General features: G+C 49.4%; 1 protein-coding gene across 3 annotated transcripts in view; it reads right to left on the bottom strand.

Annotated features, from left to right (window-relative positions):
* The window catches only part of LOC147093353 (uncharacterized), a 56,627-nt gene that overhangs the window by 16,212 nt on the left and 15,304 nt on the right, over positions 1-25,111 (bottom strand). The window contains exons 2-4 of one of the 3 annotated variants that reach the window (XM_085974285.1): positions 19,895-20,127; positions 17,531-17,617; positions 7,509-8,833 (exon numbers count right to left, since the gene is read on the bottom strand). In XM_085974285.1, coding sequence (XP_085830411.1) covers positions 17,538-17,617; positions 19,895-20,127 — 313 coding nt within the window. In that variant the 3' untranslated portion in view covers positions 7,509-8,833; positions 17,531-17,537. Of the gene's footprint in view, positions 1-7,508; positions 8,834-17,530; positions 17,618-19,894; positions 20,128-25,111 lie in introns of those variants that run through there. The other 2 variants (XM_085974284.1, XM_085974286.1) reach the window with 2 other exon arrangements.

The raw sequence follows: 25,111 nt of genomic DNA, 5'->3' as shown, positions 1-25,111 counted from the left end.
TCCCAGGGTTAGAATCCCCATGTACAGCCCCATGGTTGGAATCACCATGTACATTCACAGGGTTAGAATCCCCATTTACAGTCCCAGGGATAGAATCCCCATGTACAGTCCCAGGATTGGCATCCCCATGTACAGTCCCAGTGTTAGAATCCCCATGTACATTCACAGGGTTAGAATCCCCATGTACAGTCCCAGGGTTAGAATCCCCATGTACAGTCCCAGGGTTAGAATTCCCATGTACAGTCCCAGGGTTAGAATCCCCATGTACAGTCCCAGGGTTAGAATCCCCATGTACAGTCCCAGGGTTAGAATCCCCATGTACAGTCCCAGGGTTAGAATTCCCATGCACAGTCCCAGGTTTAGAATTTCCATGTACAGTCACAGGGTTAGAATTCCCATGTACAGTCCCGGGGTTAGAATCCCCATGTACAGTCCCAGGGTTAGAATCCCCATGTACAGTCCCAGGTTTAGAATCCCCATGTACAGACCCAGGGTTAGAATCCCCATGTACAGACCCAGGGTTAGAATCCCCATGTACAATCCCAGGGTTAGAATCCCCATGTACAGTCCCAGGGTTAGGATCCCCATGTACAGTCCCAGGGTTAGAATCCCCATGTGCAGTCCCAGGGTTAGAATCCCCATTTACAGACCCAGGGTTAGAAACCCCATGTACAGTCCCAGGGTTAGAATCCCCATGTACAATCCCATTGTTAGAATCCCCATGTGCAGTCCCAGGGTTAGGATCCCCATGTACAATCCCAGGGTTAGAATCCCCATGTACAGCCCCAGTGTTAGGATCCCCATGTAAAGTCCTAGGTTTAGAATCCCCATGTACAGTCCCAGGGTTAGAATCCCCATGTACAGTCCCAGGGTTAGAATCCCCATGTACCGCCCCAGGGTTAGAATCCCCATGTACATTCCCTTGGTTAGAAACCCCATGTACATTCCCAGGGTTAGAATCCCCATGTACAGTCCCAGGGTTAGAATCCCCATGTGCAGTCCCAGGGTTAGAATCCGCATGTACAGTCCGAGTGTTAGAATCCACCTGTACAGTCCCAGGGTTAGAATCCCCATGTACAGTCCCAGGGTTAATATCCCCATGTACAGCCCCGGGGTTAGAATCGCCATGTTCAGTCCCAGGTTTAGAAACCCCATGTACAATCCCAGGGTTAGAATCCCCATGTACAGTCCCAGGGTTAGAATCCCCATTTACAGACCAAGGGTTAGAATCCCCATGTACAGTCCCAGGGTTAGAATCCCCATGTACAGTCCCAGGGTTAGAATCCCCATGTACAATCCCAGTGTTAGAATCCCCATGTACAGTCCCAGGGTTAGGATCCCCATGTACAGTCCCAGGGTTAGAATCCCCATGTACAGCCCCAGTGTTAGAATCCCCATGTAAAGTCCTAGGTTTAGAATCCCCATGTACAGTCACAGGGTTAGAATCCCCATGTACAGTCCCAGGGTTAGAATCCCCATGTACCGCCCCAGGGTTAGAATCCCCATGTACAGTCCCTGGGTTAGAAACCCCATGTACAGTCCCAGGGTTAGAATCCCCATGTACAGTCCCAGGGTAAGAATCCCCATGTGCAATCCCAGGGTTAGAATCCCCATGTACAGTCCGAGTGTTAGAATCCACCTGTACAGTCCCAGGGTTAGAATCCCCATGTGCAGTCCCAGGGTTAGAATCCCCATGTACAGTCCCGGGGTTAGAATCGCCATGTTCAGTCCCAGGTTTAGAAACCCCATGTACAATCCCAGAGTTAGAATCCCCATGTACAGTCCCAGGGTTAGAAACCCCATGTACAGTCACAGGGTTAGAATCCCCATGTACAGTCCCAGTGTTAGAATCCCCATGTACAGTCCCGCAGTTAGAAACATAGAAACATAGAGATAGGAACAGGAGTAGGCCATTCGGCCCTTCGAGCCTGCTCCGCCATTCAATGAGATCATGGCTGATCTTCGTCTGAGATCATAGCTGATCTTACCAGTTCAGTACCCCGTCCCCGCCTTTTCTCCGTAACCCTTAATCCCCTTAGCCTTCAGAAATATATCCAATTCTCTCTTGAAAATATTTATTGAATTAGCCTTCACAGCCCTCTGTGGCAGGGAATTCCACAGGCTCACCACTCTTTGAGTGAAGAAATTCTTCCTCATCTCTGTTTTAAATGATTTGCCCGCTATTTTTAGACTGTGGCCCCTGGTTCTGTGCTCCCCGGCCATTGGAAACATTCTCTCTGAATTCAGCCTGTCCAGGCCTGCCATAATTTTATATGTTTCGATGAGATCCCCTCTCAATCTTCTAAACTCCAGTGAGTACAAGCCCAAACTATTTAATCTCTCTTCGTAGGTCATTCCCGCCATTCCAGGTATCAGCCTGGTGAATCGCCGTTGCACTCTTTCCATGGCAAGAACATCCTTCCGCAGATGGGGCGACCAAAACTGTACACAATACTCCAGATGCGGTCTCACCAGCACCTTGTACAGCTGTAGTAAGGTATCCCTATTCCTATACTCGAACCCCCTTGATATGAAGGCCAACATACCATTTGCCTTCTTAATCGCCTGTTGCACCTGCATGCTCTCCTTCAGTGACTGGTGGACAAGAACACCCAGGTCCCTCTGCACTTCCCCATCTCCCAATCTATTGCCATTTAGATAATAATCTACCCTCCTGTTTTTACCCCCAAAGTGGATAACCTCGCATTTATCCACATTATAGTGCATCTGCCACGTATCCGCCCATTCCCCCAACCTGTCCAAATCGCACTGTAGCCTCCTGACATCCTCATCAGAGCCCACCCCTCCTCCTAGTTTAGTGTCGTCAGCGAATTTGGAAATATTGCATCCAATTCCCTGATCCAGATCATGGGTTGGAATCCCCATGTACAGTCCCAGGGTTAGAATCACCATGTACAGTCCCAGGGTTAGAATCCCCATGTACAGTCCCAGGGTTAGAATCCCCATGTACAGTCCCAGGTTTCGAATCCCCATGTACAGTCCCAGGGTTAGAATCACCATGTACAGTCCCAGGGTTAGAATCCCCATGTACAGTCCCAGGGTTATAATCCCCATGTACAGTCCCAGGGTTATAATCCCCATGTACAGTCCCAGGGTTAAAATCCCCATGTACAGTCCCGGGGTTAGAATCCCCATGTACAGTGCCAGGGTTGGAATCCCCATGTACAGTTCCAGGGTTAGAATCCCCATGTACATTCCCAGGGTTAGAATCCCCATGTACAGTCCCAGGTTTAGAATCCCCATGTACAGTCCCAGGGTTAGAATCCCCATGTACAGTCCCAGTGTTAGAATCCCCATGTACAGTCCCAGTGTTAGAATCCCCATGTACAGTCCCAGGGTTAGAATCCCCATGTACAGTCCCAGGGTTAGAATCCCCATGTACAGTCCCAGGGTTAGAATCCCCATATACAGTCCCAGGGTTAGAATCCCCATGTACGGTTCCAGGGTTAGAATCCCCATGTACAATCCCAGGTTTCGAATCCCCACGTACAGTCCCAGGGTTAGAATCACCATGTACAGTCCCAGGGTTAGAATCCCCATGTACAGTCCCAGGGTTATAATCCTCATGTACAGTCCCAGGGTTTGAATCACCATGTACAGTCCCAGGGTTAAAATCCCCATGTACAGTCCCAGGGTTAGAAACCCCATGTACAGTCCCAGGGTTATAATCCCCATGTACAGTCCCAGGGTTAGAATCCCCATGTACAGTCCCAGGGTTAGAATCCCCATGTACAGTCCCAGGTTTAGAATCCCCATGTACAGACCCAGGGTTAGAATCCCCATGTACAGTCCCAGGGTTAGAATCCCCATGTACAGACCCAGGGTTAGAATCCCCATGTACAATCCCAGGGTTAGAATCCCCATGTGCAGTCCCAGGGTTAGGATCCCCATGTACAGTCCCAGGGTTAGAATCCCCATGTACAGTCCCAGGGTTAGAATCCCCATTTACAGACCCAGGGTTAGAATCCCCATGTACAGTCCCTGGGTTAGAATCCCCATGTACAGTCCCAGGGTTAGAATCCCCATGTACAATCCCATTGTTAGAATCCCCATGTACAGTCCCAGGGTTAGGATCCCCATGTACAGTCCCAGGGTTAGAATCCCCATGTACAGTCCCAGGGTTAGAATCCCCATGTACATTCCCTGGGTTAGAAACCCCATGTACATTCCCAGGGTTAGAATCCCCATGTACAGTCCCAGGGTTAGAATCCCCATGTGCAGTCCCAGGGTTAGAATCCCCATGTACAGTCCGAGTGTTAGAATCCACCTGTACAGTCCCAGGGTTAGAATCCCCATGTACAGTCCCAGGGTTAATATCCCCATGTACAGTCCCGGGGTTAGAATCGCCATGTTCAGTCCCAGGTTTAGAAACCCCATGTACAATCCCAGGGTTAGGATCCCCATGTACAGTCCCAGGGTTAGGATCCCCATGTACAGTCCCAGGGTTAGAATACCCATGTACATTCCCAGGGTTAGAATCCCCATGTACAGTCCCAGGTTTAGGATCCCCATGTACAGTTCCAGGGTTAGAATCCCCATGTACATTCCCAGGGTTAGAATCCCCATGTACAGTCCCAGGTTTAGAATCCCCATGTACAGTCCCAGGGTTAGAATCCCCATGTACAGTCCCAGTGTTAGAATCCCCATGTACAGTCCCAGTGTTAGAATCCACATTTACAGTCCCAGTGTTAGAATCCCCATGTACAGTCCCAGGGTTAGAATCCCCATGTACAGTCCCAGGGTTAGAATCCCCATGTACAGTCCCAGGGTTAGAATCCCCATATACAGTCCCAGGGTTAGAATCCCCATGTTCGGTTCCAGGGTTAGAATCCCCATGTACAATTCCAGGTTTTGAATCCCCATGTACAGTCCCAGGCTTAGAATCCCCATGTACAGTCCCAGGTTTATAATCCCCATGTACAGTCCCAGTGTTAGAATCCCCATGTACAGTCCCAGGGTTAGAATCCCCATGTACAGTCCCAGGGTTAGAATCCCCATGTACAGTCCCAGGATTAGAATCCCCATGTACAGTCCCAGGGTTAGAATCCCCATGTGCAGTCCCAGGGTTAGAATCCCCATGTACAGCCCCGGGGTTAGTATCCCCATGTACAGTCCCAGGGTTAGAAACCCCATGTACAGTCCCAGGGTTAGAAAACCCATATGTACAGTCCCAGGGTTAGAAACCCCATGTACAGTCCCAGGGTTATAATCCCCATGTACAGTCCCAGGGTTAGAATCCCCATGTGCAGTCCCAGGGTTAGAATCCCCATGTACAGTCCCAGGGTTAGAATCAGCATGTACAGTCCCAGGGTTAGAATCCCCATGTACATTCCCAGGGTTAGAATCCCCATGTACAGTCCCAGGTTTAGAATCCCCATGTACAGTCCCAGGGTTAGAATCCCCATGTACAGTCCCAGTGTTAGAATCCCCATGTACAGTCCCAGTGTTAGAATCCACATTTACAGTCCCAGTGTTAGAATCCCCATGTACAGTCCCAGGGTTAGAATCCCCATGTACAGTCCCAGGGTTAGAATCCCCATGTACAGTCCCAGGGTTAGAATCCCCATATACAGTCCCAGGGTTAGAATCCCCATGTTCGGTTCCAGGGTTAGAATCCCCATGTACAATTCCAGGTTTTGAATCCCCATGTACAGTCCCAGGCTTAGAATCCCCATGTACAGTCCCAGGTTTATAATCCCCATGTACAGTCCCAGTGTTAGAATCCCCATGTACAGTCCCAGGGTTAGAATCCCCATGTACAGTCCCAGGGTTAGAATCCCCATGTACAGTCCCAGGATTAGAATCCCCATGTACAGTCCCAGGGTTAGAATCCCCATGTGCAGTCCCAGGGTTAGAATCCCCATGTACAGCCCCGGGGTTAGTATCCCCATGTACAGTCCCAGGGTTAGAAACCCCATGTACAGTCCCAGGGTTAGAAAACCCATATGTACAGTCCCAGGGTTAGAAACCCCATGTACAGTCCCAGGGTTATAATCCCCATGTACAGTCCCAGGGTTAGAATCCCCATGTGCAGTCCCAGGGTTAGAATCCCCATGTACAGTCCCAGGGTTAGAATCAGCATGTACAGTCCCAGGGTTAGAATCCCCATGTACATTCCCAGGGTTAGAATCCCCATGTACAGTCCCAGGGTTAGAATCCCCTGTACAGTTCCAGGGTTAGAATCACCATGTCCAGTCCCAGTGTTAAAATCCCCATGTGCAGTCCCGGGGTTTGAATCCCCATGTACAGTCCCAGGGTTAGAATCCTCATGTACAGTCCCAGGGTTAGAATCCCCATGTGCAGTCCCAGGGTTAGAATCCCCATGTACAGTCCCGGGGTTAGAATCGCCATGTACAGTCCCAGGGTTAGAATCGCCATGTGCAGTCCCAGGGTTAGAATCCCCATGTGCAGTCCCAGGGTTATAATCCCCATGTACAGTCCCAGGTTTAGAGTCCCCATGTACAGTCCCAGGGTTAGAATCCCCATGTACATCCCCAGGGTTAGAATCCCCATGTACCGTCCCAGGGTTGGAAGCCCAATGCACAGTCCAAGGGTTAGAATCCCCATGTACAGTCCCAGGGTTCGAATCCCCATGTACAGTCCCAGGTTTAGAATCCCCATGTACAGTCCCAGGGTTAGAATCCCCATGTACAGTCCCAGGGTTAGAATCCCCATGTACAGTCCCAGGGTTAGAATCCCCATGTACAGTCCCAGGGTTAGAATCCCCATGTACAGTCCCAGGGTTAGAATCCCCATGTACAGTCCCAGGGTTGGAATCGCCGTGTCCAGTCCCAGGTTTAGAATTCCCATGTACTGTCGCAGAATTGGAATCCATGCGTTGGCAATGAGCTTGTGCCCTAGCATATGCTCATCGGAAAACCCCGGCCAAGGGCAAAGCCAGTGTGCCCACTCTGATCCCGGTTTGCTGCTCCCTCTGTGCCCAGCACTGCCTGCTCCCCCGTATCACGGAAATGGAATTTCAGCCTCAGTGTTACAAGTTTCATCAGTTACCGGTTGGAGAGAGGAATAATTCATACTGATCCAGAGCTGTGTGATTGGTTCAGTCTGTATATCACTGACGGGATCTTTTAAATTTGAGTGGTGATGCGCCATCAATTACTCAAAAGACTGAAGTTGAGCGAGTAACAATCAGGCTTTTATTAACTAAAGAATGAAGGTCTTGTCTCGAGTGGTCGACCCGTCCAGAATACTAAGGGACTGGGAGGTAGTCACTTATATACCTGGAATAGTGGGAGGAGTCAGCCGAGGCATGTCCAGACCTGTACCTAGTGGAATACACATACAGACACAGACAGGTATGACAGTGGTTTACCACAAGTGGTCAGGTATTTCCTCCAAAATTCTGTAGACTCTGGAACAGTTCCCATGGATTGAAGGGTAGCTAATGTAACCCCACTGTTAGATCTGGGTTTTCCTGGTCCTCGTCTTGAGTTCCGTAGTACGAAGAATAATTTCATGCTCGAGGGTTTGGTGAGTTAAAACAACATTTTATTACTTCCAACTGTTCGCAGTGGTCACACAGTATACTGAGGTCTTTTACAGTACATTCGTGTCCCAAGAGTCACACCGGGTTAGGCACGTGTTGCCAGCATTTACGTCCCCGGGAGGTGTCTGACTCTCTTGATGATCCACACGTCTTCTGGCTAAGAGCGAATACTGGTAGGGAAGCCCCTTTTATACAGTGGGACAAGGGTCAGTACATCACTTCCCTGGCAACAAGCGTTCTCCAATGGGGATCACTTAAGCCCTTTCCGTTTGGCCATGATCTGGTCTTCAGTCTGGTGGGCAAGTCCTGACTTGTCTCACTGCTGCATATGCCTTCCTGAAGTACCGGATCGTGATTGGGCACCGCACAATAGCTAGTCAGTCATCTTCTAGCTAGCAGTTAAGCCCTTTCAGTGACCTTTATTGCTCGTTAACACTTGGCCGCAGGCTGGGGCAGGTGTCTCTCTTTTCTGCTAGCTTTGCACTTTGCAAAGCTGGGGCTGCTCTTTAATCTAATCTAGACTTTCCTTGTGCGAAGCCATTTTTGTAAGCCAATTCATCGTCCATTTTATTCACATTTCCACATTCCTCCCTTTGATTCTTTGTACAATCTCCAAGAATCATTATATACAAGGTATCCTCCTGATAGTGCACTTTATCAAGACCATACCCCGTGGCTCCGTTTTGTTTGTGTTCTGGCCATGAACACAACCAAAAGGGTTTTAATTTCGAGTTTACAGATAACTGTGTAGGACCGAACAGGCTTCCTCTGGGGGTTTCCCCTCCTCTGCTGCGTCTACTTCTACCCTAATTCGGGAGAGGCGAGGGAGTATAGTAGCTCCTGCACGACTTATACAACATTTGATAATAGTTACAAAAATAATAATTCCCAAAATTACGCCACTTATAACAATCAAACCATACAGTAATTTCTGTCCCAATGTTTTCAGCCATGCAAACCATCCTTCACCCCCTCCGGCTTCAATGAAGTCGGCCAGTTGATTTTTAATCTTGTCTATAGCGTCTTGGATATTTTGTTTCTCACTATTGACGTTTGTGATGCATTTATTCTTCTGTTGGGGCTCCTGTCGTATCTCTTTTCACGTGTGTCGCATGTATCCAAGCTTTTTTTCCTTGTACTTTCACGGCTGCTCCTGTGGTCAACAGGATGACATATGGACCTTCCCACTTGTCTTCCAGGGGGGCTGGCTTTATTTTCTTTACCCAAACTTGTAGCCCGGGGACTAAACTGTGTCCTCCCGGTGGGGGTTCTTGCCAAGCTGCGCTGACCTGTTGGGAAGCAAAACTGACAGCATCTGTTAGATCTTTACAATACTTTAGTACTGTATCACTTAGAAGATGAATGTCAGCGCTACGTAGATCTATTGTTCCGGGTAGCGACATTGGTCTACCGGTAACGACCTCATAGTGACTGAGTCCAGTGGTCCTATTCGGGGTGGCTCGAATACTACATAGGACGAGGGGTAGGGCCTGAGGCCATGGCACTCCTTCAGAGTGATACTTAGTGAGCCGTTGTTTAATTGTCCTGTTTGCTCTTTCCACTTGTCCCGATGTTTGGGGGTGGTATGGGCAATGCAATGACCATTGTATTTGTAGTAGTCTACAAAGTTCATTAATTATTTCCCCCGTAAAATGTGCGCCTTGGTCTGAGTCAATACATAAGGGCACGCCCCATCTAGGAATGTAATCTTTACACAAGACTTTCGCGGTTGCAGCAGCGGTGGCGCTTCGAACTGGGGTGGCTTCGATCCATCGTGAAAAGCGATCGACCATCACCAATACATCTGTATATCCCTGACATTTTGGCAAGAAAATATAGTCGACCTGCAAATGTTGGAAGGGCCCTGCCAGAGCAGGTGCTTTTAACATTGGTACTTCAATTTTTTGTCCTGGATTTACTTTTTGGCATGTCACACATTGCTCCACTATTCTTTGGGCTTGAGTTCGAAACCCTTTTGCCCACCAGTTTCTCTGGAATCTGGCTGTCATTTGCTGTGCGGCTATGTGTCCACACGAGTGTATTTGTTGGGCCAAAAACGGCATCAGTTCCTTTGGGCATCCTACTGCTCCCGTTTTGAGATGTTGCCATATGCCATCTTTATTGGGTTGCAACCCATTTTCTAACCATGTCCATTGTTCCTCCCTTGGGGTCTCTCTTTGCATTAGTAGGATGTCCCCTTGGTCGTTGTTTGTCGTGATATATCGCACCTGAGGTGTTGGGGGGGTAATGGTACGGGCGGCGTATTTTGCTGCTTCGTCTGCCCTAGCGTTGCCCCTAGCTTCAGGGGTATCTTCTTTGTTATGGCCCTTACATTTTAGTATGGCCACTTCTTCGGGTAACTGGATGGCATCCATTAATGCTGTTACCTCTCTTCCATTTTTTATGAGTGTACCTGCAGCTGTCAGAAAACCTCTTTGTTTCCATAGTTGTCCAAAGTCATGAGCGATGCCAAAGGCATACCTAGAATCGATATATATATTGGCCGTCTTGTCTCGAGCATAGAGACAGGCTTGGGTGAGGGCGACTAGTTCTGCCTGTTGTGCTGAGGCCCCTCCTCCCATACTTCCTGTTCGTACTACTGCGAATTCTGTTGTGACCGCCCACCCTGCCAATCGGGTTCCTTTCTCCACAAAGGATGACCCATCCGTGTAAAGGACCATTTCGGGATTGTGTAAGGGTAGTTCCTGCGTCTCAGCCCTCTGCTGCATGGCGTCTAACAGGTTTACACAGTCGTGATCACTTTCTAGTTCTTCGGGGTTTGTCAGGGGCATCATGCTTGCTGGATTGCCCGGCCCGGATTTAGTAATGGTCAAATTATCTGTTTCCATAATCGGGGTCCATCGAGAGGCGGTCACTTGAGCTACCTTATTCATTCCTAACATAGCATGGACGGTGTGCAGGCATTGGACCACCAGCTTTTGTGATAAAACTACCGGGGCTGTAACTTCTATTGCTAGGCAGGTTGCTTGCATAGCTCTCAGACAGTTACCCCATCCTTGGGTCACCAAATCCAACTGGGTACTATAGTATCCTACGGGCCTGTGTCTATCTCCGTGGGCCTGGGTTAGTACTGCTGTCATATAGCCGTCCTTTTCGTGTACATAGAGGCGGAATGGCATCCGTGCATCGGGAATGGCTAAAGCCGGTGCGCTACATAGAGCGCGCTTCAGTTCTTCGAACGTCCGCATTTGCTCTGGGTTTAATGCGATCTGATCCCTGGAACCCGGATTGTCCTTCAGCAGTTTGGTCAAAGGCTGCGCATTTTGGCTGTATGCTTCTATCCAGAGGCGGCCGAAGTTACACAGGCCTAGAAATGATCTCAGGGCTTTTATGGTTCGTGGGCATGCGGCCATTTGAATTGCCTTTTTTCTATCCTCCGTCAGTCCCCTATTTCCCTTGGATATCTGTTGTCCTAGGTATGTGACTGTGGTTCTATTAATCTGTGCTTTATCCCACGTTGCTCTGTGCCCTGCCCGCTCTAGGTGCCCTAGGATTATCAGAAGATCTTTTTGGTGTTGCTCTTTTGTCTTTGAGGCTATAAGGATATCATCTACATATTGGATCACCGTAGATTCCAGAGAGGGCAGTGCTCGTAGGTCCTTCTGTATCGCTCGGTGGTACACCGTAGGACTACTGTGGAAGCCCTGTGGCATCCTTGTCCAGGTGTACTGTTGTTGGTCTACCATAAAGGCGAACCACGGCTGCACCTCTTTGGCTAAGGGTACGGCCCAAAAGCCATTGGCCATATCTATTACTGAGAATATTTCTTCCTCAGATCCCAAGGAGTTAAAGATAACTGATGGGTCCGCCACCAATTGGGTCTTTTGTTCTATGCACTCGTTGGCCTTTCGATAATCAATGGTCAGTCGCCATTGTCCATTGGATTTTTCCACTGGCCACGCGGGACTGTTGGAGGCAGAGTGTGTCTTAATTAACACCCCTCGTTTTTCTAATTGTTCGATTATAGGCAAAATGCCGGCGATGGCAGCGGGGCTTATAGGGTACTGTTTTGTGGAAGGTGGCGGCTTCCCTGTGAACGTTACGGGGTCCATTCATAGGGTTCCGCACTCATATTTATCTCGCGCCCAGATAGGATGGTCCAGCAGGCCCCACTCGTCCTTACTATTCTCTTTCACAGTTCTTATCCTGCGGGGGCTGTTTTGGATCGTCCAGCCTATGTCTCCATTCCCAGTGAAGTGTAGGCTAAAGTCTAGCTTTGTCAATATGTCCAAGCCTATGATGGGGGCGGTGACGGGCCCAATCCATATATGTTCCCTTGTTTCATAGGGGCCGAAACACAAGGTCATTTGGTGGGTTCTATGTAAGATGATGTCTTCTCCGCTGGCCCCTAAGGCTTTCTTAGTTTTTCCATCTAACGGGCAGTCTTGGGCATATTGTGTGGGGAGGACCGTCAATTCTGCTCCTGTATCCAATAGGCAGTCTACTTCCAGTGGGGGTGAGTTATCTGTTTTTCCCACCAACAAAGTCATATAGAGGCCGTCCCTGGCTTGGGTGATTAAAGCTCTCAGTTGCCAAGGTATCTCTACCTTCGGGGGTTCGTTGGTGGGGTCTACTGGTTTTTTGAATGCTGTCGGGCCATGCTGTCAAAGGTTTCCCTTCCGGTGGAGTTTGAGTTCCGGTACATTTCTACCATCGCCATCTCTCCAGGGCTAAGGGTCGGTGGGGAGGGGGTAATTGCCTGGGTGTCATCCAGGCCGGCGGCGCCCAGGGTCTGCCACGGATTTGTGCCAGATTGATTATCTGGGACTGCCTGTCCTTGCCATTGTCCTCCCCCACCTCTTCCTCCGTTATTGCTTCTTCCTCTACCCCTGTTGCCCACTCGGCATGTTCTAGCCCAGTGTCCCTCTTTCCCACATTTGTGGCAAGTGCCTGGTTTCTTATCTGGGTTTTCCCAGGGGGGTGCAGAGTTTACTCGCTCCGGGGGGTTTAGTTTCATGACTCGGAGCTTGGCACAGTGTTCTCTATCCTGGGTTATGGCTTGTTGGGTCAGGTCCGCAAAAGAAACTGCGTTTGTTTTCCAGTTTGCCATTGTTAATTTTACCAATTTTGCCAGGTCAGGTCTCAAACCATTCATAAAGGCATTTTTCAATGGTTCATGAGTGCAGGCATCCACCTCTGCTTCGGTATTCTGTCCCATGCCAGAGTACTCTAGCCACTGGTTGGCGAAACGACCGGTGAAGTCATTGGGGTCTTCTTTTTCTTTTTGGACACAGGAGGCTATTTTGGACCAGTCTGGATTGGTCGGGCCCCTTTCCTGTAGCTAATTTCTAATGACCGTCCACCCTTCTGTCCTATCGGCTTCTGATTCTATCAGAGCTAGGTCAGGGGGGACTATTAGGACTGGTGGTGCTGGAGGTGGTACGGCAGGGAGTTGGGCTCCGACAGCTGGAGGTGGGTTGGCTGCTTGATGCGCCGCTAAGGCCACTTGGTGTGCTTGTCTGGCTGCGTTAAGTAGGGCGTTTGCTCGTCTGGTGACGGCCATATTTACTATTGCCGTCAGGGCGGCCGACTCTCTTGCGCTAACTACTACTGCTATAACCTGGCATCCATCAAATGGGTGCAGGTTATAGATTGTTCTTTTTCGTTCCAAGAACTGCCAGGCTTTTACTCCGCTTTTCTTTGGGTGCGGCATATCAGTTGCCCATTGATCTATATCTTTTGGGTTGGCCGGGTAATAGGTATAAATTTGGAGATTTCGGCTGCCTACTTCATGTTTTTGTAACCTGATGGGGGCAAGGCGTGGGGGTGGTTTCTTGGTTATATCTTCTTCGTCTGATGAGTCCGTAAGAGGAGTGTTTATTTTAGCAATATGGGCTTTGTTTGATCGGGGTTGGAGCGTGTGCTGTTCATATGCCGGAGGGGCTGTAGGGGGTGCTGCAGGATAGGTAGGATACAAGGGCGTCGGAGTAATCATCACCACTCCAGGACTTTCCCTGTGTATTTCCCTTTCCTTCTTGGTTTTTGCCTTCCACTTTTCTGCTCTTTCGTTTGCTTTTTCAAGGCATTTTTGGTGTTTCTCTAACTCGGTTCTGTATTTTGTTATCTGTTCATGGAGAGCTGTTTTTTGTTCTTTTTCTTTGGCCTCTGCCGCCTTCCGAGTTATTTCCCCTCTCTGCCTACACTGTTTCAAGGTGGCCAATACCCAGCCCGTTTTTCTTTTCCCTCCTTTCATACGGGTGGTCTTGCCCCATGCTCTTTTTATATCATCAAGGGACCATTGTCCTTTTGAGGCACCAAATTTTTGTTCGATATTATATTCATGTTGTGGGACATCGAATGCACTTTCTATATACTGCTTGAGTTGGATTACTATTTCTTCTAACGTGGTCTCAGGAGGGGCTCTGCCTCCTTTTTCCGTCGTTGGTTTTCTACTTGGTTCCATCATGTTGCCACAGGTCGTAGACTTAACGAATAAGTTTAAAATAGACTAGAGTCGTCCCGGACTCTGCCGCGTGCTAGCTAGCAATGGGACCTGTGCTCCGTTAACCGCCAGCCAGAGGGTACGCTACCCAGTTGGTTCGTTCAATAAAGATCGCAGAGACAGGGTGCAAAAAGGGCACAATAAATTCCAGTGCTTACCTTTTTCCCCTTTCTTGATGTCTTGCGATCCTGCCGACTACACCAAGTTGTAAGAACCGGGTTTTTCTGGTCCTCCTCTTGAGTTCCGTAGTACGAAGAATTCCAGGCTCGAGGGTTCGGAGAGTTAAAACAACATCATTTTATTCATTACTGTTCGGAGTGGTCATACAGCATATCGACAGTACATTCGTGTCCCGAGGGTCACACCGGGTTAGACACGTGGTGCCAGCATTTACGTCCCCGGGAGATGTCTGACCCTCTTGATGTTCCACACGCCTTCTGGCTAAGAGAGAGAGAGAATACCGGTGGGGAAGCCCCTATTATACCGTGGGACAAGGGTCACTACATCACTTTCCTGGCAACAAGTGTTTCGTTACATCACTTCCCTGGCAACAAGCGTTCTCCAATGGGAATCACTCAAGCCCTTTCGGTTTGACCATGATCTGGTCTTCAGTCTGGCAGGCAAGTCCTGACTTGTCTCACTGCTGTGGGCACCGAACAATGGCTAGTCAATCATTCTCTAGTCAGCAGTTAGGCCCTTTCAGTGGCCCTGATCTGGTCGTTAGCACTTCGTTAACACTTGGCCTCGGGCTGAGGCAGATTCTCTGTTCTGCTTGCTTTTGCACTTTGCACAGTTGGGGCTGCTTTTTAATCTAATCTAGACTTTCCTTGTGTGAAGCCATTATTGTAAGCCAATTCATTGCCCATTTTATTTACGTTTCCACACAGGCTTCTCGGTTTGGTGAAGCTAATAGCAAGTCATCTACATATTGAATCAGTGTTGAACCCGCTGCTAGGGTTACATCGTCCAGATCCTTCTTTCAACATTGAGAGAAAATCGTAGGGCTTTCGGTAAATCCTTGTGGGAGTCTAGTCCAAGTATACTGCTGGCCTTTATAGGTGAATGCAAATAAAAATTGTGACTCTGGATGTATTGGTATTGAAAAGAAAGCGGAACATAGATCAATTACCGTGTAGAAAGTAGTGTCTGCCGGTATGCTGATTAAAATGGTGACTGGATTGGGGACCACCGGATAGGTAGGGAAGACTGCTTCATTTACGGCCCTTAAATCTTGCACAAACCTCCATTTGTGAGACTCTGCCTTTTCTACTGGCAGAATCGGGGTATTGCAAGGGCTTTTAGTAGGAACAATGATACCTTGTTCTAAAAGTGATTCGATTACTGGCTGTATCCCCCTTTCTGCTCTTTCAGACAATGGGTACTGCTGTCTTCGTGGTAATGGTGCCGCTGGATTTATGGTAACTTTATAGGGCTATGCAGTGTACATCTTTCCTACCTCATTTGGGTGTTTTGCCCACAAAATATCGGGTAATTGTTTTAAAAGCGTTTCAGCCTCTTGGCATAGCCACGTTCTTGCTTCCAATTTTTCTTCTCTTGTCAGGAGTCCGTTGAAAGTTATTTTCTGATTTAATCTAACGGAAAATCCCTTATCTCCGTATTCTGTAAGTGTGGCGCCACCCCTACACCAAGTTTTCGGGGTGGGCAAAGAGCCCATACGCTTTACCATAGGTCCTAAATCTTTAGAATGGTGAAATTTGGCTACTGCAAGAGTGCAGTGAGGATCGGCATCATTGACCTTGTAGAGTGCCTTCGTAGCTTGTGAGAGGTTAATTAAGGCTGCAACGCCTTCTGGCCCGACGAAAATTTGTCTTATAATTAGGAGGTATTTTAAATTTAAAAACGGCTGATAATCTTGTCCTGTTTTGTCATAGCAGGCCGTGCAGTGCAATTTTGAATGCCATTTCCCGAGTTTCAGGGATTCCTGGTATTGATTTATGGAGCTTGTAACGAATCCCCACGCTAACAGACTGACAAGTTTGGGACTCAAACTTGGGTCGGCAATTTCCCATGCGTAAAGAACAGGGTGCTTTATTTCTGTTACTGGGTACGCATAAGACTTATCTACTTGGATTTCTACCGTTACTCCTGATGGGGAGCAAATGATTGTCGCATTCATTTTGCACAGCAAGTCTCTTCCACATAAATTCATAGAGGCATCTCCTGATAACAGAAAGGAGTGTTCTTCCTCAAATTCTTCTACTTTTACTGTGAGGGGAGTCGATTGATTCAAGCATTGTAGTATTCCAGCCAATCCAGCTATCGGGGTCTTTTTCCCATTAATAGGCATTCCTTCAGAATATCCTTTCCCTAACACCGAAAAGGTTGCTCCTGTATCTACTAAAATGACATAGGTCTCCCAGCTATTTGCATTTTAATTTCAGGTTCGCTGCGTGAATTTAAAGAAACAACGGGCATTTGGTGGTCTATGGCGCCTGGGGCTGCTGGTGTCAGTCAGTAATTCTGATCTCTATTTCTCCTAAATCCCTGTCCGTTTGTAGGGTAACCTCCTGACTAGTCCGAAAAAGGGTTATGGACAGTGAAATTAGGACCTTTATTCTCTAACGGAGGTCCATTATTGGAGGTTTGGTTCTGACGATTTTTCGCAGGCCATTGGTTTGCCCAATGTCCGGGTTGTCCGCAATTGTAACAATTACCAGATCGTCCATACCCTCTTACTCTACCACGTCTTCCTCTATATTCCCCTCTATTCATCCTTCTATAGTTACCTTGTTATCCTACCATAATAGAGGAGAAAGGTGTTTCTTCGGGGTAATTTTTTTTCTTCTGATTCAACAAACATAGAGGCAGTCTTTTTATCTGGCTGTTCTCTATTTCTCTCTTGTCCGTTAAACATTCCTCGAGGCAAGTAATTCTTTCTATGTTAAATGAACCATCTGAGGGAAAGGGTCTAGTCTTATTTACAGTCCATTTGGACCAATTTGGTAGGTGATCAATGGATGATTGACCACAGTTCTTTAACATAAAGGCTGCTGGCGTGCCTTCCTCAGGCAGTTTACTGTTACTAGAACCCATTGTAGCAGCTTAAATATTTTAGTGTTAAAACATACAATTCCGTAACACTCTATGATCTGCGTGGGACGCCTCTACAGATCAGACATGATTAAACATTAATACATATGACAATAAACAATACTCTTGTTAAGCAACAACCAAAGTGTTACTAAATCCCCAACCTATGCAGCCTTACTGGACGAAGTTGATTGATAATAACAAGTAGTTAAATACTCACTCTCATAAACATTAACACTGTGTTTCAATCACCCACTCTCTCTCCCTCTAGCCAAATCTTTGACAAAAAGGGCCTTCAATTTGTCCCAACTAACTTCAAGCTGGAACCTTGCTAGTTCAATTTCCAGTAAATCGCTAGCTCCTTAGTTAATCAAATTCGTGACTTAACCTTCTCTCTCAGCAAGCTGGAACCTTGCTAGTTCAATTTCCAGTAAATCGCTAGCTCCTTAGTTAATCAAATTCGTGACTTAACCTTCTCTCTCTGGTACCTTTATTTCAGCGCTTCCTACCGTCCTTTTCTGCACGATCCAGTTCGCGGGGTGTCAGCACCTCATGGCTGATCCTCTGTTCCGTTTCTGAAAGGGAAACAGTCACAACGGCAGTTTAACCTCCGAACCTTGTGAGTCAATTACCCGATGGCAGTACTGTCCAATGGAATAAACAGGCTATGCGCAGCTATGCTTCTGGCAGGGAAAGTCCCAAAAATGTGGCAAAACACCACCTTCGGCCGATGGGATTTTCTTAACCGAGCAACGTACTCGGCGTCTGTTAACCCACCAATTGGTACAGCAAGCCATCTCGGTGGAACCTCCAAATTGTCAAAGTGCCTTTTTCTTAGCTCTGGGTAATGACTCAATACACTCTTGGATTTGTCAGACGGACAGGCCTTTTATTTCGCTTGCAAGGGGAATCAGTACCTCCACTCAAGGGGTGAGGCTACTATTCCAATGATACAGCGTAAGCATTCCATATTTATACAGTGTAACAAACAAGTTTAATTGACATTCCTTTGTTCCTCAATCAGGATACATTTTAGATTAATCATTAGGTCTTATGACATATTGACAGAAGGATCCTGGACACATAAGTCAACGGTTAAGATATAACAGGATATGAATCGTGTAACCGGAGGTCCTCTTTAATCTTAATCATGTATCTGGAGACTAGGTCTAACAAGTTATTAGGTCACTGGGTACTTCAAACGGAACCCATTGTTTCACTTCTACATTCTCATTAGGTGGGCAGACATCTGTTCTTGGCTGTAATCCAGGTACGTGCAATAGCTCTAGTTACACATCGACTCTTGACCTATGTCAAGTCTGAAAACTTTTATCCAGCAAGCACTTGAAATTAACCCCTTATATCATGTAGATTTCCTCAAGGGTAACATAGGTGCCCTTCAGGACTTAAGGGGTTAACAGTGCAGCTTGCACACAGGATGACAGCGGAGACAGAAGCACCAGCCACGAACTAGGGAAGTAAAACCACTTGGGGAACAACAGATAAGGTCGTAAAGATCATGTGACAATCAGCAAATGTGCATGCGTGCTTCAAGCCAATTAAAACAATGTAACGAATTGTGCATGTGGGCTTTAAGCCAATTAGAACAATGTCATGAGCTGTGCACGAGGTATCCACGGCTTTTGTACTTAAATAATAGAAATTGAAGTCAATCGAGGAGACAGCCAGGAACGAGCTGAAGGAGCTCTAGCTGTACTCCCTGATCAGCCTTTAGTTACCTCTGCGGACTGTTTGTATTGTACTGTTGAATTGTTTTGTGTTTTAAATAAACTGCTTGGCTCTTTACCATTTACAGACTAGTGTGCAGACTTAATTATTTAATTTCGCCACAACAGAGGGGTTTTGATCGAGCAAGTAGGGAGAAACTGTTCACTCTGGCAAGTGGGTCGGTAACCAAAGGTCACAGATTTAAAATAGTTGCTAAAAGAACTAGAGGGGAAATGAGGAGAATTGTTTTCACACAGAGGGTTGTTAAGAACTGGAACGCACCATCTGAAAGGATGCTGGAATCAGGTTCCACAGGAACTTTCCAACGGTAATTGGACATGTACTTGAAGAGGACTAGTTTGCAGAGTTCTGGGGATAAAGCTGGGGTTTGGGACTAAATTGGACAGCTCTTTCAAAGAGCCGGCACAGACATGATGGGTCGAATGCGCTGTTAGATTCGATGATCAGTGTGAAGACGCTGGTGACTCTTAAGGATTTTAGAGCTTTTAAAGCTCTTCCCACAGTCAGAACATTTAAAGGGTCTCTCATCAGTGTGAGCTCGCTGGTGTCCCTTCAGTTCCTGGGGGCTTTTAAAGCTGTTCTCACAATTAGGACACTGAAATGGTCTTTCATCAGTGTGAGCTCGCTGGTGTGCCTTCAGTTCCTGGGGGCTTTTAAAGCTGTTCTCGCAATTAGGACACTGAAACAGTCTCTCATCAGTGTGAACTCGCTGGTGTCCCTTCAGTTCCCCGGGGCTTTTAAAGCTCTTCCCACAGTTAGGACACAAAATGGTCTCTCATCAGTGTGAACTCGCTGATGTACCAGCAGGTTGGAGCGCTGAGCAAATCCCTTCCCACACACGGAGCATGTGAATGGTCTCTCCCCAGTGTGAACTCGCTGGTGTCGCTTTAGTTCACCGGGGCTTTTAAAGCTCTTCCCACAGTCAGGACATTGAAATGGTCTCTCATCAGTGTGAACTCGCTGGTGTGTTTGCAGGTGGGATGAACAAACAAATCCCTTTCCACACACGGAGCAGGTGAACGGACTGTCCCTGGTGTGACTGCGCCGTTGAACTTCCAATGCAGACGGGGAACTGAAGCCCTTCCCGCTGTCCCCACCTTTACCTGGTTTCTCCCTGGTGTGACGGTGCACGTGTCTCGCCAGGTCAGGCGATCGGCTGAATCCGCGTCCACACACCGAACACGTGTGCGGTTTGCCATCGCTGCGATCGCTGCTCTCTCCTTCCATGTGCAAAGGCCGATGATATTCAGGTCCTGATGAATCGAGTGACTCTGTCAGAGCTTGACGTGATGTTTGGTCTGAGCTTCCCGCCTGTAACTGCTCCACTTCTATAACCCTGTAAATTGAGATCAGAAAAGGATCAGAGGCAAACTGTTGTTTAATTTTCCCCTTTCCGAAGCTAGGGGCAGTGAAGCTGATTTTCAGGCCCCAGCTGCTGCACAGGTTGGTTGCACAGGTTGGTTGAAAGGATCAGCAGTAATGGCGGCTGTAATACCCACAAGGCCCCGGCTCTGCAGAAAGTGCTCTGTTGACTCTGAGTCCCGCGCATGTGCTCATGGCCCCATGCTCTCCCTCCTGCTCTACAATCGCCCGTCCCGATCGGTCCGCAACACGCATGCTCAGCACACAAAACCCCACGGTTGGAACATCGGGCGCGCATGCGAAGCCACAACATCTGGTACGCGTGCGCGGCTCAGGTGGGGGCGAGTTGGTGTTTCGCCTCAGCCGCCAGGGAGGTGCGCATGCGCAGGACGACCCAACATTCTTCCTGTCAGCAAACACTCCCTCATTTCTTTAATAAAAACAGAAACTGCTGGAAATACTCAGCAGGTCAGGCAGCACCTGTGGAGACAGAAACAGAGTTAACCACTCCCATTAAGTCCACATAATTCCTTTTCATCCGGAACTGCCGAAACCACAGTCGCAGGCTGTGGTAAACCACTGTTTGTATTCCACTGTGTGCATGCCTGTACATGCCTCGGCTGCCTCCTCCCACGAATCCAGGTATAAAGGTGACTGCTCCACAGCCTCTTTGTATTCTGGACCGGTCAACCACTCGAGGCACACCTTCATTCTCTTGTTAATAAAAGCCTGTTAATTACTCGCTTAATCTCAGTCTTTTGAGTTATTGATAGCGCATCAATTTTATTAACAAGATTTTATAATGGAGAAGATCCTCACACCAGCATGCCTAGACTTAGACCATCAGGAGGCGGACGCATCCACCAAGTTTACTCACTGGCTGAGGTGCTTTGAAAAATTCCTGATCGCCTCCGCTGAAACGGTCAAATCGGACGAGGACAAACTGGATGTCCTGACCTCCAAAGTGAACCACCGAGTGTACTCGGTCATCCAAGACGCGACCTCGTACGCGGATGCTATCAAGCTCAAGGACCAGTACACGCGCCCAGTGAATGAAGTGTATGCCAGGCACCTCCTGGGGAGTCGTAAACAACAACCTGGGGAATCGACCGAGGAATACCTTCAGGCACTGTCTGTGCTTGGCCGGGCCTGTGGTTGTAAGGATGTAAAGGCCGCCGTGTACACAGAGGAACTTATCCGGGACGCTTTTGTAGCGGGCCACAGGTCCAATTACACCCGACAGCGACTGTTGGAGCAGAGTGACCTCGACCTCAACAAGGCCTCTGAACTCGCACTATCATTGGACGCAGCCTACCGGGGCATGGATGCCTACTCCTCTGCACCGTGGACGCCACGGGGAACGACAGCCTGGGACACGGTAGGACCGTCTCATAGCGCCGTGCCACCCCAGCCACATCCCAGCAACGGCCCAACTACCGCAGCAGTGTCCCAAGGCCAGACAGCAGTGCCCCAAGGCCAGAAATGCTACTTCTGTGGCCAGGCCAAACACCCCAGAGCGCGCTGCCCGGCAAAAAATGCGATCTGCTCGGGCTGCGGGAAGAAGGGACACTACGCCAGCGTCTGCAGGGCCAAAGCCACCCCGAACCCCAGCAGCACCGCGTGTGGGCCGTGCGGGCCACCATCTTGGGCCTCCCCAGCCATGTGCGAACCACCGGAACAGCAGCCATTTTGGACGCCTCCAGCCACATGGGGATCATGTACGCCGCCATCTTGGACGACAGCCGGGACGCAGCAGGCCCCCAACACCGCCTCATCTGATACCCGCAGCGACTCACCGACCCCTACGCTGGCCTCCGTTACACTGGGCCAAGCGAGACCGCACCAGCTGGCCAGTTCCACAATGGACATTAAGGTAAATGGTCACAAAACAATCTGCCTTTTTGACTCTGGGAGCACGGAGAGCTTCATCCACCCCGACACAGTGCGGCGTTGCTCTCTCCCAGTCCTGCCTGCGCACCAGCGGATTTCTACGGCCTCCGAGTCCCAGTCGGCGGACATTGGCGGCTACTGCGTGGTGACACTCGTAGTAGACGGGACTGTGTACGATAATTTTAAACTTCTGGTCCTGCCCGACCTCTGCGCTGCCATTCTACTGGGGTTAGATTTTCAGTGCCACCTTAAAAGTGTTACGATGGCGTACGGTGGACCCCTCCCCCCACTCACAGTCTGCAGCCAGCAGCTTCCAAATCGCCCGCCGCGCACCAGGTGCAACCTCTCCACACTCAGAGTCACCCCCCCCCCCCCACTGTTTGCTAACCTCACCCCCGACTGTAAGCCCATCGCCACAAAGAGCAGGTGATACAGTGCTGGGGACAGGGTTTTCATTAAAACCGAAGTGGAGCGTCTCCTGAAGGAAGGGATTATTGAGGGCAGCACCAGCCCCTGGCGAGCCCAGGTTGTGGTCGTTAAGACCGGCGAGAAGCAGCGCCTGGTCATCGACTACAGCCAGACAATAAATCGCTACACCCTGCTGGACGCTTACCCACTCCCCCGCATAGCTGATATGGTCAACCAGATCGCGCAGTACCGCGTCTTCTCGACCATTGACCTGAAATCAGCGTACCACCAGCTCCCTATCTGCCCTGAGGACCGCCAGTATACTGCCTTCGAGGCAAACGGCCGCCCCATCACTTCCTTAGGGTTCCCTTTGGCGTCACCCACGGGGTCTCTGTCTTCCAAAGGGAGATGGACCGGATGGTCGATCAAAATGCGTTGCAGGCCACTTTCCCATATCTGGACAATGTGACCATCTGCGGCCATGACTTGCAGGACCATGACGCAAACCTCGAAAAATTCCTCTGCACCGCCAAACTCCTCAACCTGACGTATAACAAGGAGAAGTGCATATTCCGCACAACCCGCCTCGCCATCCTTGGCTGTGTTGTGGAACACGGAGTCATCGGCCCCGGCCCCGACCCCGACCGGATGCGTCCCCTTATGGAACTCCCACTGCCCCACTGCCTCAAGGCCCTGAAGAGGTGCCTAGGGTTTTTCTCTTATTACGCCCAGTGGGTCCCCTACTATGCGGACAAGGCCCGTCCGCTGATCAAGTCCACCTCTTTTCCCGTGACAGCAGGGGCCCGCTTAGCTTTCCACCACATCAAGGAAGACATTGCCAAAGCCACCATGCATGCAGTGGACGAATCCATCCCCTTCCAGGTGGAAAGCGACGCATCCGACTTTGCCCTGGCCGCTACCCTCAATCAGGCGGGGAGACCCGTGGCCTTCTTTTCACGAACCCTCCAGGGCCCGGAGACCAGACACTCCGCTGTTGAGAAGGCGGCCCAGGCTATTGTGGAGGTTGTGTGTCATTGGAGGCACTACCTGGCTGGAAAGCGATTTACCCTGCTCACTGACCAGCGTTCAGTTGCTTTCATGTTTAACAACAAGCAGAGGGGCAAAATCAAAAATGACAAGATCTTGAGGTGGAGAATCGAACTTTCCACCTACAATTATGAGATCTTGTACCGGCCCGGGAAGCTCAATGAACCCCCGGATGCTCTATCGCGTGGCACCTGCGCCAGCGCGCAGATCGATAGACTGCGGGCCCTCCACAATGACCTCTGCCACCCGGAGGTCACCAGGTTCTTCCACTTCATCAAGGCCCGCAACCTGCCTTACTCCATTGAGGAGGTCAGGACCATGACCAGGAACTGCCAAGTCTGCGCTGAGTGCAAACCGCACTTTTATAGACCAGACAGGGCTCACCTGATAAAAGCCACTCGCCCGTTCGAGCGCCTGAGCGTTGATTTTAAAGGGCCTCTCCCCTCCTCCGACCGCAATGTGTAGTTCCTCAATATTATTAATGAGTACTCCCGTTTCCCGTTCGCCATCCCCTGCCCGGACATGACCAGTGCCACGGTCATTAAATGTCTGAACGACCTCTTCACCCTGTTCGGTTTCCCCAGCTATATCCATAGCGACCGGGGCTCATCGTTTATGAGCGATGAACTCCGTCAGTACCTGCTAGCTAGGGGTATTGCCACAAGCAGGACCACCAGTTACAACCCCCGGGGGAACGGACAGGTGGAAAGAGAGAATGCGACAGTTTGGAAGGCCGCCCTGCTAGCCTTAAAGTCTAGGGGCCTTCCGACCTCCCGCTGGCAGGATGTGCTCCCCGATGCGCTCCACTCTATTCGGTCACTGCTCTGCACTGCCACTAACGCCACCCCTCATGAGAAAATGTATGTCTTCCCAAGGAAGTCCACATCGGGGACATCGCTACCGCCATGGCTGACGTCCCCAGGGCTGGTCCTACTGAGAAGACACGTGAGGACCCATAAAATGGACCCCCTGGTCGAAAGGGTCGACCTCCTCCACGCCAACCCCCAGTATGCTTACATTGCGTACCCGGACGGGCAGGAGGACACAGTCTCCATAAGAGACTTCGCACCCTTGGGGGCCGCAGTAACCCACTACCCACTACCACCCCCCCCCGATCCGATATCCAGCCCCAGCAGATGGCAGGCCTGGGCCCCGCGACCCGCTCGACATCTACGAGGACTACACACCAGTGCCCCAGCCTACGCGGGACTCGACGCCGGAAGCTTCACTACCCCTGCCGTCGCCACGTCGATCACAGCGGCAGACAAGACCTCCGGAGAGACTCCAATACACTAACTTTTAATACACTTCACCCCGCCGGACTCAATTTTAAACAAGAGGTGAATGTGGTAAACCACTGTTTGTATTCCACTGTGTGCATGCCTGTACATGCCTCGGCTGACTCCTCCCACGAATCCAGGTATGAAGGTGACTGCTCCACAGCCCCTTTGTATTCTGGACCGGTCGACCACTCGAGGCACACCTTCATTCTCTTGTTAATAAAAGCCTGTTAATTACTCGCTTAATCTCAGCCTTTTGAGTTATTGATAGCGTATCACAGGCCGATTAAAAAGCGCATCACAGGCCGATTAAAAAGAGCATAAGAATCCGAA

This window comes from Somniosus microcephalus, unplaced genomic scaffold (assembly GCF_052327205.1).
Source record: "Somniosus microcephalus isolate GS21.2 unplaced genomic scaffold, FLI_Smic_1.0 unresolved_chr1, whole genome shotgun sequence".
Taxonomy (NCBI): domain Eukaryota; kingdom Metazoa; phylum Chordata; class Chondrichthyes; order Squaliformes; family Somniosidae; genus Somniosus; species Somniosus microcephalus.
Note: the sequence above shows the minus strand (reverse complement) of the source record. Positions and strands in the feature narration are given on the sequence as shown.